This window comes from Scyliorhinus torazame, chromosome 5 (genome assembly GCF_047496885.1).
Source record: "Scyliorhinus torazame isolate Kashiwa2021f chromosome 5, sScyTor2.1, whole genome shotgun sequence".
In the NCBI taxonomy this organism is placed as follows: Eukaryota; Metazoa; Chordata; class Chondrichthyes; order Carcharhiniformes; family Scyliorhinidae; genus Scyliorhinus; species Scyliorhinus torazame.
The window spans coordinates 271,909,146-271,927,992 of record NC_092711.1 but is presented as its reverse complement, the minus strand read 5'-3'; the positions used below and the strand labels follow the sequence as shown (position 1 = coordinate 271,927,992).

The following is an 18,847-nucleotide window of genomic DNA, read 5'->3' as shown; positions in this document are numbered from 1 at the left end:
CCCATTCTTTTTTCAATTAAGAGGCAATGTCATGTGGCCAATCCATCTACCTTACACATCTTTGGTTTATTTTAAATTCATTCCTGGGATGCGGGCATCGCTGGCTGGGCCAGCATTTGTTGCCCATCCCTAATTGCCCTTGAATAGAGTGGCTTGCCCATTTCAGTGGAAGCAGTTAAGAGTCAACTGCATCGCTGTGTGGGTCTGGAGTCATATGTAGGCCAGACCGGGTAAGGGCAGCAGATTTCCTTCCCTGAAAGAAATTAGTGAACCAGGTGGGTTTTTACAACAATCGGCAATGGTTTCATGGTCATTATTAGACTTCCAATTCAAGATTTTAGTGAACTCAAATTTCACCATCTACCATGGCGGGATTTGAACCCAAGAATTCAGAGCATTACCCTGTGTCTCTGAATTACTAGTCCAGTGTCAATACCACTATGCCACTGCCTCCCCTTGTGGGGTTGAGACGAACGCAGACACGGGGAGAATGTGCAAACTCCACATGGCACTCGGGGTCCTTGGTGGCGGGGGCCAGCAGTGCTAACCACCGCGCCGCCATGCCGCCCCACAGTGATGTAATTCCAAGTCAGGATGGTGAGTGGCTTGCAGAGGAATGTCCAGGTGGTGGTGTTCCCGTGTATCTGCTGCCCTTCTAAATGGTAACAGTTGTGGGTTTGGAAAGTGCTATCTGAGGAAGCTTGGTGAGTTCCTGCAGTGCACCTTGTAGGTGATACACACGGCTGTGCATCAGTGGTGGAGGGAGTGAATGTCTATGGTCAATTAAGTGGGCTAGTTATCAAGGCCACTGATTTACAGTGAATATGCAAAATTATCTTTTTGATTATGTCCATATATCAATTGTTTTGATTATCATTAATTATTGTGTAATCAAATCCTGGCTGTATCTTAAGCCGTTTAGACTCTCAACTCCGGAATACCATTCCTATACCTTTCCGCCTCTTTTCCTCTTTCTTTTTTTAGGATGCTTCTCAAAACCTACATCTTTGACCTTCTGAAGACAGGTTCTCTAAAGCACAGTAAGTGGCTGGCTTGCTGTAGGGAGTGACAAGGGTTGAAGGAAGTATTGGCTCTTTGGGCATGCAGAAGCTGAAGAAGGAAGTGTGGGACGAGGTAGCATCAACAGGTCTGGAGCAGGGTAAAGACACCAGCTCCAAGGGAGGAAGCAGGTTACAAGTTGCCAGAGGGTTGAGAATGGAAAGGGTAGCAGGTAGCAGCTGACACATGGTATGGAGAGAGGGAGAGCGAGGTTTGGGTTCAGTAAGTGACCCAATCCTGACAGGACTCAGGTAGAGCAGTTTAAACCAGCAGATAAGAGACTGGTAGCTGAGAGGACTAATTCTGGAATGAGTCATATGGAAAGAATGAGCCAAGGGGAAGTAATGTCTTGAAATAGGGAATTTAAGCATCACAAACAGATTGGTGTAATGGAAACAGAGTGACTGAAATAGTACAATGAAAATTGGCATTACAGAAATATCATGCTGGAAATAGCATGACAGAAAAAGTGTTTCAGGAAGTCAATGATGAAAGCAAATCACTGCGGATGCTGGAATCTGTAACAAAACAGAAAATACTGGACAATCAAGTCAATGTATGTTTTCAGGACATGTGCAGCTGAAGACCCAATTAAACATAGATAACTGAGGCTTCAAGTTCTTTTAAAACAAAACTCCAAACATACTTGTATATCTATCTGAATGTATTTAAAAATAACTGCAGCAATGATTTTAAGTCAGCAACTTCAACAACATCTGGCTGTCGCTATATCTCACTTTTCTAACCAGAGAATCTAACGCCTCTTCTTGTATATATCTACCTTTTGGGGGGAGGACAAAGCCACCATGACTTGCCCTTCTCAGAGTCAAACTTCTTCTGCTTGTTACATACATTGTACTGTGTGAGAAGGTTTACAGGGGCTTCCCTGGCTCGTACCTTAGTTTGCTAAAGTTTTATGTCTATGGTGCACCCAGATAGAAATGCTAGTCATCGAGGTTTGCATTGCAAAAGCTGGATAGCCAGGCCCACAAGTGCAAATAAGAAACTTACTCCCCGCCACATGAACAAAGATACAATGACTGAATCCTAAAATGGTTGACATTTTGTAAAAGGTACTTTCTGCCTATGGATTAATTATTAACAAACAGTAGCCGCACCTTCCAAGCTTAGACCTTGCTGGCACGTTGCGAGGTTGGACCTAATGATTTTATTATAAACTGAACTTCCTCACTCTTAGATCCCTCTGCTTTCTGGGGATGATTGCCACTTTTAAGCAGTATTAGCAGTTTCAGATTTTGCATTTCCCTCCTATTGTGTGAAATTTCAGGGCGAGTTGGGGATTTTTTTGAGACTTGCAGTTTAATACTCTTGAGCTGCAGACCCGTACATCATACTACTTTGCTGCAGGCCCATCAGGTACTAAACAAATTATTTAATGTAAATTACACATGCCTCTAGATAAAGATAAAAGCAGCACTTCGCTACTCTTTGTCTTCTGATGCCTTTCAAATGTACTTTCCTTTTACAGTATCAGACTGATAAAAATGGGAGATTCTGTGTAAGAACTTTCTTCCCTCCTCCAGTTGGAAAAAGTTAAAACACTGAGTGATTGAATTGTTTAAAGGGAATCAGTTTTTCTTCAGGTTTCAGTTGGGTATCTTTGAGAAATGTAGAATACTATGTTTAAGTCTCACAACTGAGAACCCTAGACCTGTCGAAGGGTTGTTGCACAATATTGTATACACAGTATCTCACAGGAGTACGTGCCACTTACCTCGATGCAGAGACCTTAATTGTACGATCGACAGAACCAAGGCTATGTGACTCCTAACTATGCACAGCTTAAAATTAAGTACTTTAAGCTTCCCATTTCTTGTCCAACGGTGATCAATCTCCTTTAGGGCTGTGGGTCTCAGGGTTATTGAGGACCAGGAAGAAACAATTTGAATCCTTTATACTGGGTCTACCCCTGCAAGTTCTATTCGTGAACGCATTGTCCAGTCAATCCTTAATATTGCTCTGGAGAACTGCTGATGGTATCTGGTTCAGCTATCAGATTATCACTTCATTCCCAGCTTCAATTGACAGGCCTGATATCCCAGAACGGTTTCAATCTCAAGGACGTTAGCCACAAGTCAATTGTTTAAAAAATAATAATTCTGACAAAATGGACAGCAGATTCCAAGAGCCCCTCTTGACTGACCTGTTTGTGAAAGGTTTCGCGAAAGGGAAATGGTGTTTGACTAATGTATTATGGTTCCTTGATGAAGTAATTGGCACTGTGGATTCTTAAGATTCCGAATGAGATGCCAACTATTTTCAATTTGTAAAACTGTGAGGAAATGCTGCAACACAGGACTGACCAATAGGTATTTTTTTAAAAACAAACTTTAATTTAACCACAGAATTCACCACATTAGCAACAAAGAAATAATGTTATGGTTAACAATTGCAACAGGCCTTAAGTAAAAGAAGAAACCTTAACTTACTTCCTAAACCTGCCACTATATTCCAATTAAGCAAACCAATATATATTAATTACCACTCATGAATACAGTTAACAATTAGGGTTTTATTTGCTCTTCTCTGTGCAGAATCTTTGGAGTGAGAACTTTTCAGGCCCAAACGGAAGTACCTCTGTTCAGATTAGAGTTCTAGGACCTACTGACTCTTCAGACAGAACTGCTCCACCCATTAATTATATCATCTGTACCCAAAGCATAAGGCATTCTTTTGTCTCTTCTTAAATAATATCCATATGATACACAAAGTAGCTTATGGTGTAGGGGATAATCCATTAGGATGGATAGGAGGAAACAAAGAGACATGAATGGGCCATTTTATGACTGAACTAATATCCAGAGGCCCAGGTGAAAGCTCTGGGGGCATGGGTTCACATTCCATCAGGGCAGCTGGTGGAATTTAAATTGAAAGCTAGTCACAGTAATAATGACCATTACGTTATCATTGATTGTTGTAAAACCCATCTGTTCACTAATGTCCTTTAGGGAAGGAAATCTGCCATCCTTACCCAGTCTGGCTTACATGTGACTCCAGGCCCACAGCAATGTGGTTGACTCTTAACTATCCTCTGAAATGGCCCAGCAAGTCATTCAGTTTGAAAGCAATTCGGGATGGGCAACAAATGCTGGCCTTGCCAGTGACACCCACACCCCGCCCACATCACATGCCAGAATTATTTTTAGAATTGATTGGTAAGATATAATGAGTTGAATGCTTCAGCAATTAGTGCTGGGGCCTAAACTATTATATCAATGATTTGGAAGAAGGGACCAAATGGTTTGTTGCTAAATTTGCTGTTGACAGGAAGATAGGTCGAAAAGTAAATTGTCAAAAGGACATAAGGGATCTGTAAAGGGAGATAGATAGGTTAAGTGAGTGGGGAAAAAACCTGGCAGATGGAGTATAATGTGGGAAAATGTGAACTTGTCCACTTTGGCAGGAAGAATAGAAAAACAGTATACTATCTAAATGGCGAGATATTGCACAACTCTTCGGATACAATGGTATCTGAGTATGCTTATATATGAATCACAAAACATTGGTATGTAGGTACAACAAGGGATTAGGAAGACAAATGGAATGTTGTCAGTTATGGTGAGGGGAATGGAATATTAAAATAGGGAAATCTTGCTACAGTTGTACAGGGTATTGGTGAGCCCATATAGAATCATAGAATCATAGAATCCCTGTTTCGGGAATGCTGCGTACAGTTTTGGTCTCCTTATTTAAGAAAGGACATAATTGCATTAGAAACAATTTAGAGAAGGCACTCTCAACTGATTCCTGATGTGAGGGGGTTAATCTTATGAGGAAAAGTTGAACACGCTGAGTCTGTCTCCATTGGAATTTAGAAGAATGAGAAGTGATCTTATTGAAACATACAAGATTCTGAGAGGGCTGAATAGAGTGTATGCTGTAAGAATGATTCCCTTTGTGGGAGAAACCAGAACTAGGGAACACAGATTAAAAATTAAGGCCTGGGACTTCCGGGTGCGGCGATGACCAGATAAGTCTCACGTTTCGACTTTTGGGCTCTTGATAGGAGCCCCAACGGCAATTTTAACGGCTAAAAACACTGTGCGGTAAACCAGAAGGGAATCCCCCCTGGACACGGATGGAAAAAGGAGAGGAAAGTGGCCGGATTGTGGTGGATCCTTTAGAGCAGCGGCAAGGAAGGCAAGCAAAAACCAAGATGGCGTCGGAAGATGGCAGTTTAATATGGGGCCCTGAACAACACGAGTTTTTGAAACGCTGCGTGGAAGAGCTTAAAAAGGAAATGAAGAAGGAGCTGTTGGCCCCGATATTACAGGCGATTGAAGGGCTAAAAGATGAGCAAAAGACCCAGGAGCGGGAGCTTCTGGTCGTGAAGGCAAAGGCTGCCGAGAACGAGGACGATATACAGGGCCTGGTGGTGAAGACGGAGATGCACGAGGCATACCATAAACGATGTTGGAAAGGCTGGAGGTGCTGGAGAATAATGCGAGGAGGAAGAATTTAAGGATTCTTGGTCTTCCTGAAGGTGCAGAGGGGGCGGACGTCGGGGCATATGTGGGCACGATGCTGCACTCGTTGATGGGATCGGAGGCCCCGACGGGCCCGCTGGAGGTGGAGGGAGCCTATCGAGTTATGGCGCGAAGACCGAGGGCTGGAGAAATTCCTCGAGCCATAGTGGTGAGATTCCTCCATTTTAAGGACAGAGAGATGGTCCTAAGATGGGCAAAGAAAACTCGGAGCAGCAGATGGGAGAACGCGGTGATCCGCGTATATCAAGACTGGAGTGCGGAGGTGGCGAGAAGGAGGGCGAGCTTTAATCGGGCCAAGGCGGTGCTTCATAAAAAGAAGATCAAATTTGGAATGCTGCAGCCGGCAAGACTGTGGGTCACATATCGAGGGAGGCACCACTACTTTGAAACGGCGGATGAGGCGTGGACATTTATTGTTGAAGAGAAATTGGAATGAGTGGGTTATTAAAAAAGAACGTTTGAGACAAAGTGGTGGGGTAAATATGGGGGGCGAAGAGGGGGGAAAAAGGGGGGAGAGATGATTTTTATGTTGTTAATCCTGCGACCCGGTAACGTTTCTCTCTTCAACAGGTTGTGGGGGAGGGAGGAAGGGAGGTGGAGGAGTTGGGGGCGTTGACCATTGGGGGCGGGGCCAAAAGGGAAGCGCGGGCTTTGTTCCCGCGCTATGATAATTATGGCGGGAATAGGGAAGCAGGAATGAGGGGGCGTCGCACGGTGCGAGCCGAGGTCACGGGGGGAAGCCGAGGTCGGCCAGAGTTTGCTGACTTCTGGGAGCAACATGGGGGGGTGTAACTACGCTAGTGGGGGATCTAGCGGGGGGATTTACTGGGTTGCTGCTGCTGGGGAGAAGGGGGAGCTGGTATGGGGTGGGGTGGGCGGGGCGGGGGGGCACCGCCTGGGGGGGACACAGCTGCGTGGGAACCGGGTGAGGAGCTGGGTAAAAGGGGATGGCTAATCGACAAGGGGGGGTGGGTAAAGAGCCCCCCGACCCGGCTGATCACGTGGAATGTGAGAGGGCTGAACGGGCCGATAAAGAGGGCACGGGTACTCGCACACCTAAAGAAACTTAAGGCAGATGTGGTTATGTTACAGGAGACGCATTTGAAACTGATAGACCAGGTTAGACTACGCAAAGGATGGGTGGGGCAGGTGTTTCATTCGGGACTAGATGTGAAAAACAGGGGGGGTGGCTATATTAGTGGGGAAGCGGGTAATGTTTGAGGCAAAGACCATAGTGGCGGATAGTGGTGGCAGATACGTGATGGTGAGTGGCAAATTACAGGGGGAGGCGGTGGTCTTAGTGAACGTATATGCCCCGAACTGGGATGATGCCAACTTTATGAGGCGCATGTTAGGACGTATCCCGGACCTAGAGGTGGGGAAGTTGGTAATGGCTGAAGATTTTAACACAGTGCTGGAACCAGGACTGGACAGATCGAGGTCCAGGACTGGAAGGAGGCCGGCAGCAGCCAAGGTGCTTAAAGACTTTATGGAGCAGATGGGAGGAGTAGACCCATGGAGATATAGTAGACCTAGGAGTAAGGAGTTTTCGTTTTTCTCCTATGTCCACAAAGTTTATTCGCGAATAGACTTTTTTGTTTTGGGAAGGGCGTTGATCCCGAAGGTGAGGGGGACGGAGTATATGGCTATAGCTATCTCGGATCACGCTCCACATTGGGTGGACCTGGAGATAGGGGAGGAAAAAGAACGGCGTCCACCCTGGAGAATGGACATGGGACTAATGTCGGATGAGGGGGTGTGTCTAAGGGTGAGGGGGTGTATTGAAAAGTACTTGGAACTCAATGATAATGGGGAGGTCCAGGTGGGAGTGGTCTGGGAGGCGCTGAAGGCAGTGGTTAGAGGGGAGCTGATATCAATCAGGGCACATAAAGGAAAGCAGGAGAGTAGGGAACGGGTGCGGTTGCTGCAAGAACTTCTGAGGGTGGACAGGCAATATGCGGAGGCACCGGAGGAGGGACTGTACAGGGAAAGGCAAAGGCTACACATAGAATTTGATTTGCTGACTACGGGTACTACAGAGGCACAGTGGAGGAAGGCACAGGGTGTACAATACGAATATTGGGAGAAGGCGAGCAGGTTGCTGGCCCACCAATTGGGGAAAAGGGGAGCAGCGAGGGAAATAGGGGGAGTGAGGGATGAGGAGGGAGAGATGGAGCGGGGAGCGGAGAGAGTGAATGGAGTGTTCAAGGCATTCTATGAAAGATTATATGAAGCTCAGCCCCCGGATGGGAAGGAGAGAATGATGTGTTTTCTGGACCAGCTGGAATTTCCTAAGGTGAAGGAGCAGGAGAGGGTGGGACTGGGAGCACAGATCGAAATGGAGGAAGTAGTGAAAGGAATTAGGAGCATGCAGGCGGGGAAGGCTCCGGGACCGGATGGATTCCCAGTTGAATTTTACAGGAAATATGTGGACTTGCTCGCCACGCTACTGATGAGAACCTTTAATGAGGCTAGGGAAAGGGGACAGCTGCCCCCGACTATGTCAGAGGCAACGATATCGCTTCTCCTAAAGAAAGAAAAAGACCCGCTGCAATGCGGGTCCTATAGGCCTATTTCCCTCCTGAATGTAGACGCTAAGATTCTGGCCAAGGTAATGGCAATGAGGATAGAGGATTGTGTCCCGGGGGTGGTCCATGAGGACCAAACTGGGTTTGTGAAGGGGAGACAGCTGAATATGAATATACGGAGGCTGCTAGGGGTAATGATGATGCCCCCACCAGAGGGGGAAGCGGAGATAGTGGTGGCGATGGATGCCGAGAAAGCATTTGACAGAGTGGAGTGGGATTATCTGTGGGAGGTGTTGAGGAGATTCGGCTTTGGAGATGAGTATATTAGATGGGTACAGCTGCTGTATAGGGCCCCGATGGCGAGCGTGGTCACGAATGGACGGGCGTCTGCATATTTTCGGCTCCATAGAGGGACGAGGCAGGGATGTCCTCTGTCCCCATTATTGTTTGCACTGGCGATTGAGCCCCTGGCAATAGCACTGAGAGGTTCCAGGAAGTGGAGGGGAGTACTCAGGGAAGGAGACGAACACCGGGTATCTCTGTATGCGGACGATTTGTTGTTGTATGTGGCGGACCCGGCGGAGGGGATGCCAGAGATAATGCGGATACTTGGGGAGTTTGGAGAATTTTCAGGATATAAACTGAACATGGGGAAAAGTGAGTTGGTGGTGCATCCAGGGGGGCAGTGCAGAGAAATAGAGGACTTACCGCTGAGGAAGTTAACAAGGGACTTTCGCTACTTGGGGATCCAGATAGCCAAAAATTGGGGAACATTGCATAGGTTAAATTTAACGCGGTTGGTGGAACAGATGGAGGAGGACTTCAAGAGATGGGACATGGTATCCCTGTCACTGGCAGGGAGGGTGCAGGCGGTTAAGATGGTGGTCCTCCCGAGATTCCTTTTTGTGTTTCAGTGCCTCCCGGTGGTGATCACGAAAGCTTTTTTCAAAAGGATTGAGAAAAATATCATGAGTTTTGTGTGGGCCGGGAAGACCCCGAGAGTGAGGAGGGGATTTTTGCAGCGTAGTAGGGATAGGGGGGGACTGGCACTACCGAGCCTAAGTGAGTACTACTGGGCCGCCAATATCTCAATGGTATGCAAGTGGATGGGAGAAGAGGAGGGAGCGGCGTGGAAGAGATTGGAGAGGGTGTCCTGCAGGGGGACTAGCCTACAAGCTATGGTGACGGCTCCGTTGCCGTTCTCACCAAAGAAATACACCACAAGCCCGGTGGTGGTGGCTACTCTGAAAATCTGGGGGCAGTGGAGACGGCTTAGGGGTAAGATGGGAGCCTCGGGGTGGTCCCCGATAAGAAATAACCATAGGTTTGCTCCGGGGAGAATGGATGGGGGATTTGGAACATGGCAAAGAGCAGGAGTAACACAATTGAGAGATCTGTTTGTAGATGGGAAATTTGCAAGTCTGGGAGCGCTGACCGAAAAATATGGGTTGCCCCAAGGGAATGCATTCCGGTATATGCAACTCAGGGCTTTTGCGAGGCAACAGGTGAGGGAATTCCCGCAGCTCCCGACGCAGGAGGTGCAGGACAGAGTGATCTCAAAGACATGGGTGGGGGACGGTAAGGTATCAGATATATATAGGGAAATGAGGGACGAGGGGGAGATTATGGTAGATGAGCTGAAAGGGAAATGGGAATAGGAGCTGGGGGAGGAGATTGAGGAGGGGCTGTGGGCTGATGCCCTAGGTAGGGTAAACTCATCGTCCTCGTGTGCCAGGCTAAGCCTGATACAATTTAAGGTGTTACACAGGGCGCATATGACTGGAGCACGGCTCAGTAAATTTTTTGGAGTAGAGGATAGGTGTGCGAGATGCTCGAGAAGCCCAGCGAATCACACCCACATGTTCTGGTCATGTCCGGCACTACAGGGGTTTTGGGTGGGGGTGACAAAGGTGCTTTCGAAGGTGGTGGGGGTCCAGGTCGAACCAAGCTGGGGGTTGGCTATATTTGGGGTTGCAGAAGAGCCGGGAGTGCAGGAGGCGAGAGAGGCTGATGTTTTGGCCTTTGCGTCCCTAGTAGCCCGGCGCAGGATACTGTTGATGTGGAAGGAAGCCAAGCCCCCGGGTGTGGAGACCTGGATAAATGACATGGCAGGGTTTATAAAGTTGGAACGGATTAAGTTCGCCCTAAGGGGATCGGCTCAAGGGTTCACCAGGCGGTGGCAACCGTTCGTCGAATACCTCACAGAAAGATAGAGAGAATGGAAAAGAAGAAGACAGCAGCAGCAACCCGGTGGGGGGGGGGGGGGGGGGGGGGGGGGGTAGGGGGAGTGGGGAGGGGGGGAGGAACCAGAAGGACTCTCAGGGATGTTAGGGCACACGTATAATATGTATAGGTTGTTGTTATAGGTAATTGTACATTGGACTGTTGAATTGTATTTTTGGAGAGTATTTATTTGGGACAAGGCAGTCGCCATTTAGTTTTTAAAAAAATTTTGATGTTGTTTATATTGTTATATTACTGTGTAAAGGATACACAATGTACTGTCATGGTTGGCCAAAAATGTTGAATAAAATATATTTAAAAAAAAATAAAAAAAATTAGGGGCCTGGTAAGAACCTTGCTGATGTTATCTGTGAGAGTACCTCAAAACCCTGAAGGATAACTTGAAACACTAGTTCTTAGTGATATATATTTGTTTGGCATACTGTGAGGAACAATGTTCTACCCAATGAGGAATCAGCCCAGTCATTGTGTAAACAATTAATAAAGAGTATTTATTAAAGTAAAAGAAAACAACACACAACAAAAGACTACTATACACTATGATACTTAAGTATATGAATAACTAAAAGCACCGTTTTATCTGAAGTTACCTCTTGTTCCTGAAATCACTCCCTGAACTCTGAGATACCCCTTTTCCCAAACAGCACCCAATTTTGGTAAAATCTATATAGGTCAAATCCAGCTAATAGTTACCACACAATACCGGTTAGGTGATCAATTCTGAGAAATGACTCTTCCTGGGTCAGCGAAGGCATAAAACTGCCTCTTTTAGAGGAGACTATCTGCAATCTGCTGTGGTTCCAAATGTTAGATGGAACAGACCTCCGTGGCTCGGATCATAGATGGGACTGGCCTGTCTGACTGTTGGAGCTAACCTCCTTCCCAATGAGGGTGCTGGCAGTCATATTGTTCAGTCTCTTTGATATCCCACCCGGTGGATTCGGCTGTCTACATCTCTCAAATTCCTTGGGCTGGATTCTCTGTCCCGCCGCATCAGATTTTTTGTTCAGCACACCGGCAGGATGCTCCGTTTCACCGGCTGGTCAATGGGATTTCCCATTGTGGGGCAGCCCCATGCCGTCGGGAAATCCACGGGCTGCCGGCAAAATGGAGCATCCCGATGGTGGAGAAACCTGCCCCTTGCCTTTAGAAGTTATTATTTGTTTAGTCCCACGGATCTCTGATAAACAATGTTCCTGTTATGACCATTTACACCTCAATGTCTCTGGATGCCTGCTAATCTTGTTACTGGGCAAATCACATCTCATTATTCCTGTAGACGCCTGCAAATCTTATTACTTGTCTGTTACTTAGTTTTCATCTCAAGCTCATTATTAACCTCGTTAGTTTCCCAAATCCATTTAAGAACGAGATGAGGAAAGTTCCTTTCTCTCAGGAGATGGTGGGTCTGTGGAAGTCTCTTCTCCAGAGAATGGTAAAGGCAAGAGAAATGTAGAGGCAGGGTCATTGAATACTTTGAGGCAGATGTCGATAGTTTCAGGGGTAGGCAGGATAGTGGTGGCATTGAGGTCACAATCCCATCAGCCATGATCTTATTGAATGACGGAGCAGTACTGAAGGGATGGAAGGCTTTCTCCTCCTAACCTGTACATTTGCATGTTCAGATGTTGAGTGGCAAATCTCAGAATAAAAAGTGTAAATGCGCTGTCACTATTCTCCTGTTCAAGCATTGACATGCACCGTACTCTATTGAATTATAGTCTGAGTCTTTCAAAACCAAAGTTTTTTTGTGTAAGATTTATTTCAGTATTCGATTCTTTAATTCCTTCTTCATTGAAGATTTACCTCATGCAGTGACATAACACCCTATTATAACTCTTTGGCTCCAACCAGTACTAGTGCAGAATGAACCGCTCAAGATCTTTCATTTCTCCAGTGTCTCAGCAGTTGATCAGTTTACTGTATAAGTTTCTTCAACACTTCTTGGGTTCCTGAACATTTAATCAATCCACTGTATAAAATGCCGACCAACTGAACAGTCATCCTTATGAGTTAATTTATCACTCCTCAGACCATCTGATCCAGTATAAACTATACAGCATCAGTGTATAAATTATACTCCAGCTCTCAGACTCCTGGAATTGGATTGTTATGCTGTATAAGTTGTTCTTCAATTTCCTAGTCCCTGAACAGTTGATTAATATCGTTGTAAATGTGCTTCTCTGTCCTAGAGATCTGAATTGCTGCCTTTCGCAACTTTTCAAGACTGAAAACATGAATCAGATCTGTGTAATACTTGACATAAAGGGCCTCTTTGAATAAGTAACTCTGTGTAGCTATAGCTGCTTTGAGCTGTCTTTTAAGAAGTGGTAGGAGATTGGGTAGCAAACTATTGGACTGTTCTTTCTCTCCATTTCTTCCACTTAAGAACCTGTTGACTGTCTGACTGATTTCACTGTCAGTGCAATGAGCCACTGACACCAGAAGTCCCAAATTCCATCTTTCCTCACTGACAGGTAGCAACACTGCAACAGTATAGTAGAGGTACTAGAATTGGCCTGACCACCATATCCTACAAAACAATGTTACCTATATTTTCTAGTTAGTACTGATTAGATGTTGATACATTTTGGGATTTTTGACCATGCTATCAAAGGATATCATTACTGTAACCTATAAGGTTTCTAATAATTTAATCGTTACTTTCTGAGAGTTATATTTACAGGGCACTAGAATATGAAGATGTAAATTAATATTCAGGTAGGTATCTGAAACAGCATGCTGTTGTCAATGAAAGTATTTTTGGATGTTTCAATGATTGTTCATGTTGATTCTGATTGAAATGATTTCATGCATTTGAGCTAAACAAAATTAGTTCCATGATGGACTGATCGAATTCCATGCCCATTCACCCATTGTACACAATGTAGAAGAATTAACCCTCAACGACAGTTGTATATGCAAAAATAACTTTTTTTAAAAAGTCATTCATTGATAACCTTACACTTTCTTTAAAAAGTACACTTTTTAACCACAAGCCAATAAAAGTGTCAATCATCCAGACCCTTTGAAGTATCAACAGCAAAAACTGCAAGTACTTGAACTATCTTTGTCTTGTGTAAATAAATATTGTGAAATTGACAGCGCAGGTCAGAGAGCCAGATCAGCCAATCAAGCAATGTTTTCCCTGGAGCCCATGTGTTTCAACAGGTTAATTATATATTTTTGTCTGAGAGCCCAGATATCCATTAGAGTACTAAAATTATAGAGTTAGTCAAACTAACCCCTATAGTGTTCATTGCTTCTTTACAGTGTATAGTGGATGAATGGGCATGTAACTGCCACACCTTGGCCCGGGGACATGAGAGGCCATATGGTGGCATGGATGGAAATGGGGAATGTGTGGGACTGAGGGATATGAGAGGTGAGGGCTGGAGGGCCTTTCTATTTTTATTATAACTAGAAAGAGATCCCAGGGCAGGCCTTTTAAATAGACTGCCTCTGCCCCAGCAGCCCACCTGGCCACCTCTGAAACTTTTCCTGGGTCAGCTGGCCCAACTGTAGCTACATTTGAGCAGCCTCCACAATGAACATCCAGTCCTTGTGGGTACATTCTCCCGAGGGTGGCAAGTCAGTCCGGGGATTTATCTGACACATACGTCCTGCCTTGAAGATGCAAATCCAACTCAATATCTGGAAATACTATTTATGTTCAGTCAAGCATATGCTGCAAAGTAAAATGGATTTGTCTTCAACCTCATCATAGCAGAATGTTCATCAGTTCCGTCTATCATCTTTACATATTTCAACATAATTCTAGGAATGTGTTTGCCACCTCAGATAAAGACAGTAATATAATCTAAAGCATACAGATTTAATCCTAAAGGAATATTTATAATATATTATGGTTCTGTGTGTGAACAGTATCGCTGATTCCCCTTCTGTTTTATATGTATCATGTGACAATCTACATGTTGCAGTGTGTTAGTTCGATTTAGCAGCTAGGATCTGCTGATCATTATTGGGTCTGCTTGTTTCTCAGGATGTGTGTTTGCTGTTGAGGTGACGGTGAAGGACAGCCGTTTGAATGCAACAGAAGGCGGGAATGTCACTTTGCTATGTACATTCACAACCACGCAGGAGAACCTGTCTGACCTGACCATCGCGTGGACTTTCCTTAGAAGCCTCTCCAAGGCTCAATTTCAGGTACTCCAACTCAGAACTTTGGGGTAGAAAATTCACAGCCCCCTGCTGTTAACAGCATAAGTGTAGCCAGAGTGGGAGCATGCAACCTCTGCTCCTATCTCCACAGGATAATCCAGGATCAGGATAGTGTTGTATCATTTACAAGCCAGCGATAGGCATTTGTCTCACTATGTTTTAGGCATTTGTCTCACATCTTGAGTATCCATGAGAGGAGGAGGAGGGCTGGAAATACTGGGCAAGTTGGTTCCTGTTATTGTCATAGGACCAGGTGAAAGTTGTTCAGTCCCGATTCTGTTCTGATATTCAGCAAGATAATGGCTAATCTCTACATTCAGTACAATTTTCTGCTTCGATCTATATTCATTGATGTCTTCATTTAATGATAACATGCCATAATAGCCTGACTTGAAAATTGACCCAGCATCCACCGGCTTTGGAGGAATGGTCGTGGTGGTTGGGGGAGGGAGGAACGAAGACGACGCAATTGGGGGGGAGGGGGGGGAACGAAGATGACGCAATTGGGGGGGGGGTTGGAACGAAGACGATTCAATTCCAGATTTTCATCCTTCAATGAAGGAGTAAATCCTGATTTCACTCCTGAATCACTTAGCTCTCATTTTGAGATTGTGCCCCACTATAGGTACTCAGCTAGAGGAAATAGGTACTCTGTATCTACTCTAACAAATCTTTCTATCATTTCAATCATGTCACCTATAAGCTTTCTAAATTCAAGAGAATATTCCATTTTATAACCGAAGGCACAATTCCCAAATCTAGAATGCTTTGGAAAGTGATGACTACTACATGTGCAGTTTCCCACCCGTTGGTTTTAATAATGAGGAGGCGAGGGAAGCTATCAGGGCCTGGAGATTTGTCTGTCTTAAGTCCCAGGTTATTGAGTGAGTGCGATCAAAACAAATAGATAATCATTACCAGTTTGAACCATTACCAGTCTTGATCAATTGTTCTAAATCAATATAAGGTGGGATCTTCACTAGTGTCGCATGACAAAATGTAAGTTTTTACTTAGTCAGCTATCCAATCAGCACATTTTTACCAAATCCAGCAGACCTTCTGTCCGACTGGTTACAATGTGGATGTGAGCAGCGTGATGCATTGCCCCAAGACGGTACACATACTTGATAGACGAGGATTGTGTAGCTGGCAGTTCAAGGTAAGTTCTGTCTCTGTGTGAAGCACAAAGCATAGTACAGAGCAATGTACATAAGCAGTTCTCCATAGTCTTTATTCTCAACGTCAAGTCTATGAGATGTACACTTTATGTGTAATGCTTTTTTAACATAAATTTAAAGTACCCAACAGTTTTTTTCCAATTAAGGGGCAATTTAGCGTGGCCAATCCACCTACCTTGCACATCTTTGGGTTGTGGGAGTGAGACCCACGCAGACATGGGGAGAATGTGCAAACTCCACACAGACTGTGACCCGGGTTCGGGATCGACCCCGGGTCCTCAGCGGCGTGAGGCATGAGTGCTAACCACTGCGCCACCATGCCGCCCCTACTTTATGTGTAAAGTATGCACAATTATGATGTTTTCTAAGTCAGCAGACTTACATGTCCATGAACAACCTGAGGAGATAGAAAGAAAAATATCTTGGAACAATAATATTGCAAACATGTTTGCGGTACAATGAAAAGACGATACAAACCCAAGCTTCAATTTAATTGTCTGACCTAAACAATAATTCTCTGAAACCATTTGTGCATTTTTATTTAAAAAAAAACTTTATTTCACAGTCACTTACTTCAGGATAGGTGTCTACTAATCATAGAATCCCTACAGTGCAGAAGGAGGCCATTTGGCCCATCGAGTCTGCACCAACCCTTCGAAAGAACACCCCAGCCAGGCACACGCTCTATCCCAAATCCCCTTAATTCCAAATAAGAACTGGACAGGGACCAGGGTAAGGGCTGGACGTCGGATAGGATAATAAGGGACTGGAGAGCAGAGAAATAAGTCTTGTATTTTAAGGCTGCACTTTTGGGGTCCAGTTTATATTTCAGACATTTCCGCGCTTTGATAGAGTCAACCAGACTCGAAATGTTAGCTCCATTCTCTCTCTACAGATGCTGTCAGACCGTGACGGACTTCCGCTGGCGGCCATGAGCTGAGCAGTCGCACGAAAGGTGGCTCTCGTATGAAATCCTTGAATAAGACCTTTTTTAAAAGAATGTTTTTATTGAAGTTTTACATTTTATACTCTGCACATACCCTGGTTAAATGTACATTGGGTACAATATACAAGACATTTCCCTTGGTATTTTATTGTTTTAGGATCATTTCTCAGGTCACTCAGGCAGCGGGTGGCACGGTGGCACAGTGGTTGGCACTGCTGCCTCATGGTGCTGAGAACCCGGGTTCGATCCCGACCCTGGGTCACTGTCGGTGTGAAGTTTGCACATTCTCCCCGTGTCTGCGGGGATCTCACCCCCACATCCCAAAGATGTTCAGGGTAGGTGGATTGGCCACGCTAAGTTGTCCCTTAATTGGAAAAAAAGAATTGGGTAATCTAAATGTATTTTTAAAAAATTATACCGTACGCAATTATTTTCTTTTTACATGTATGCAGTGTTTCCCCCTTCCCTTCCTTCCCTTTGTCGTCTGGCCCCACCCCCTTCTCTTTTCCCACCCCCTCCCATCTAATTTCCCGTGTTTCTTTGGGGGATCCGTTACTTGTCGCCTTGCTTAAGGCCCTCTGATATTTGTTTTCCAGCTCCACCCCTCCTGTTTCTCTGGTCTCTTTGTGGAAACCATATTCTGACCCTCGGATGGCGAAATTGATTACAATCGCGGAATATTCCAGCCTTATTATCTCTTGAAGCACCCACTTCTCCACTACAAAGAAGTCAATGCGGGTATACTTGTGTACTTGTGAGAAAAAATAAAATTCCTTCTCACCTGGGTGCATGAACTGTCATGGGTCCACTGGCCCCATCTGTTCCATATATGTTCCCAGTTCTCTAGCCATGCCTGCTGTTTTCCAGATTCCAGGGTTTCAACTGTCTGTCAGTGGATCTTGTACACAGTTAAAGTCTCCCCCAAGATCTGGCCAGTGCGTAACTATGTCAGGATTTCCGTGATGGTCTTCTTTATAAACTCTGTGTTGTCCCAGTTGGGAGCGTCCACGTTGACAAGGACTACCAGTGCCCCGTCTAGGACATTGCTGACCATGACGATACGTCCCTGTTGGTCTGTAAACGTCTTGGTCACAGTGAGCCTCATCCTCTTACTTATAAGTATGGCTATCCCCCTGGTTATCATTCCGTAACATCAATAATACGTCTGTCCCACCTGCCCGGTCGGTCCTTTTCCCTCAGGTGCGTCACATGGAGGAAGACTATGTCAGCTTTCATACTTTTCAGGTAGGCGAAGGCTCTGGATCTTTTCACTGGGCCATTAAGTCCCCTGGCATTCCAGGTGACTATCCTGATAGGGGTTTTTTGTCCCACCCCTCCTTGTGGATGTGCCCCTGCAGTCCGGGGTTTCCCTACATTAGGGGGCCATGCAAAATAGCCACAGTCACCGTACTCAGCATGAGGCTGGGCCCCCGCACACCGGGGTTTCCTTTTGTGTAGGGGGCATCCAACATGGCCGCCAACTATGTGTACGCCACGTGGGTGAGCCCCTGCATCCGGGGCTTCCCATTGTTTAGGAACCCTCCAAAGTGGTTGCTTGCGGCGACATCTTGTTCCACGTTTCCAAGAGTGACCTGTTGAAGCCAGCCTACAGCCCTTTCCCCCCCCACTTGTTGTTTTGTTCCCCCTGTGGTTTTGTTCCCCATCCCCTCCCTGTACCGCCCCTTCTGCTTACCCTTCTGCTTTTCCCCCCTTGGTGTTGTGCCTTCCTCCCCTTCCCCGCACCGCCAGACACACTCTGTGAGATGTGCCGCTGTGGCCCTCTGTGGTAAACCACTGTTACACCTGTATTAGGTGATGTAAGGTAGGAGCTGTACGACAGGTTCACCGGTAGTCCCTGCCTGCTGGCTCCGCCCAGTAGGCGGAGTAGAAATATGCGTGTCCTCCATTCAGCAGCCAATTCGCCAGCTGCTGTGGGAGGCCACACATCTTAGAGCAATAAAGCCTCAGTTGTATCCAACTCTAGTCTTTGTTCAATTGATCGAGCATCAATTTATTGCTCTAAGATTTTCTAAAAGGTGGACCTCCGTATCAAACCAGATCGCCTGCAGCTGGTTCCGCAATCAAGTGACGCCAAAAAGGACTTTAATCACTGGCTAGCTTGCTTCGAGGCGTTTATCAACTCAGTGACCTGAGGCCCAGAAGATACAGATCCTGTACTCAAGGTTGAGCTCCAGCGTGTTT

General features: G+C 45.7%; 1 protein-coding gene across 1 annotated transcript in view; it reads left to right on the top strand.

Annotated features, from left to right (window-relative positions):
• LOC140421131 (V-set and immunoglobulin domain-containing protein 1-like) overlaps positions 1-18,847 on the top strand; it is a 79,889-nt gene that overhangs the window by 2,175 nt on the left and 58,867 nt on the right. Inside the window, exon 2 of the mRNA XM_072505558.1 lies at positions 14,343-14,506. Within this exon, the coding sequence (XP_072361659.1) occupies positions 14,343-14,506 (164 nt within the window). The remainder of the gene's footprint in view (positions 1-14,342; positions 14,507-18,847) is intronic.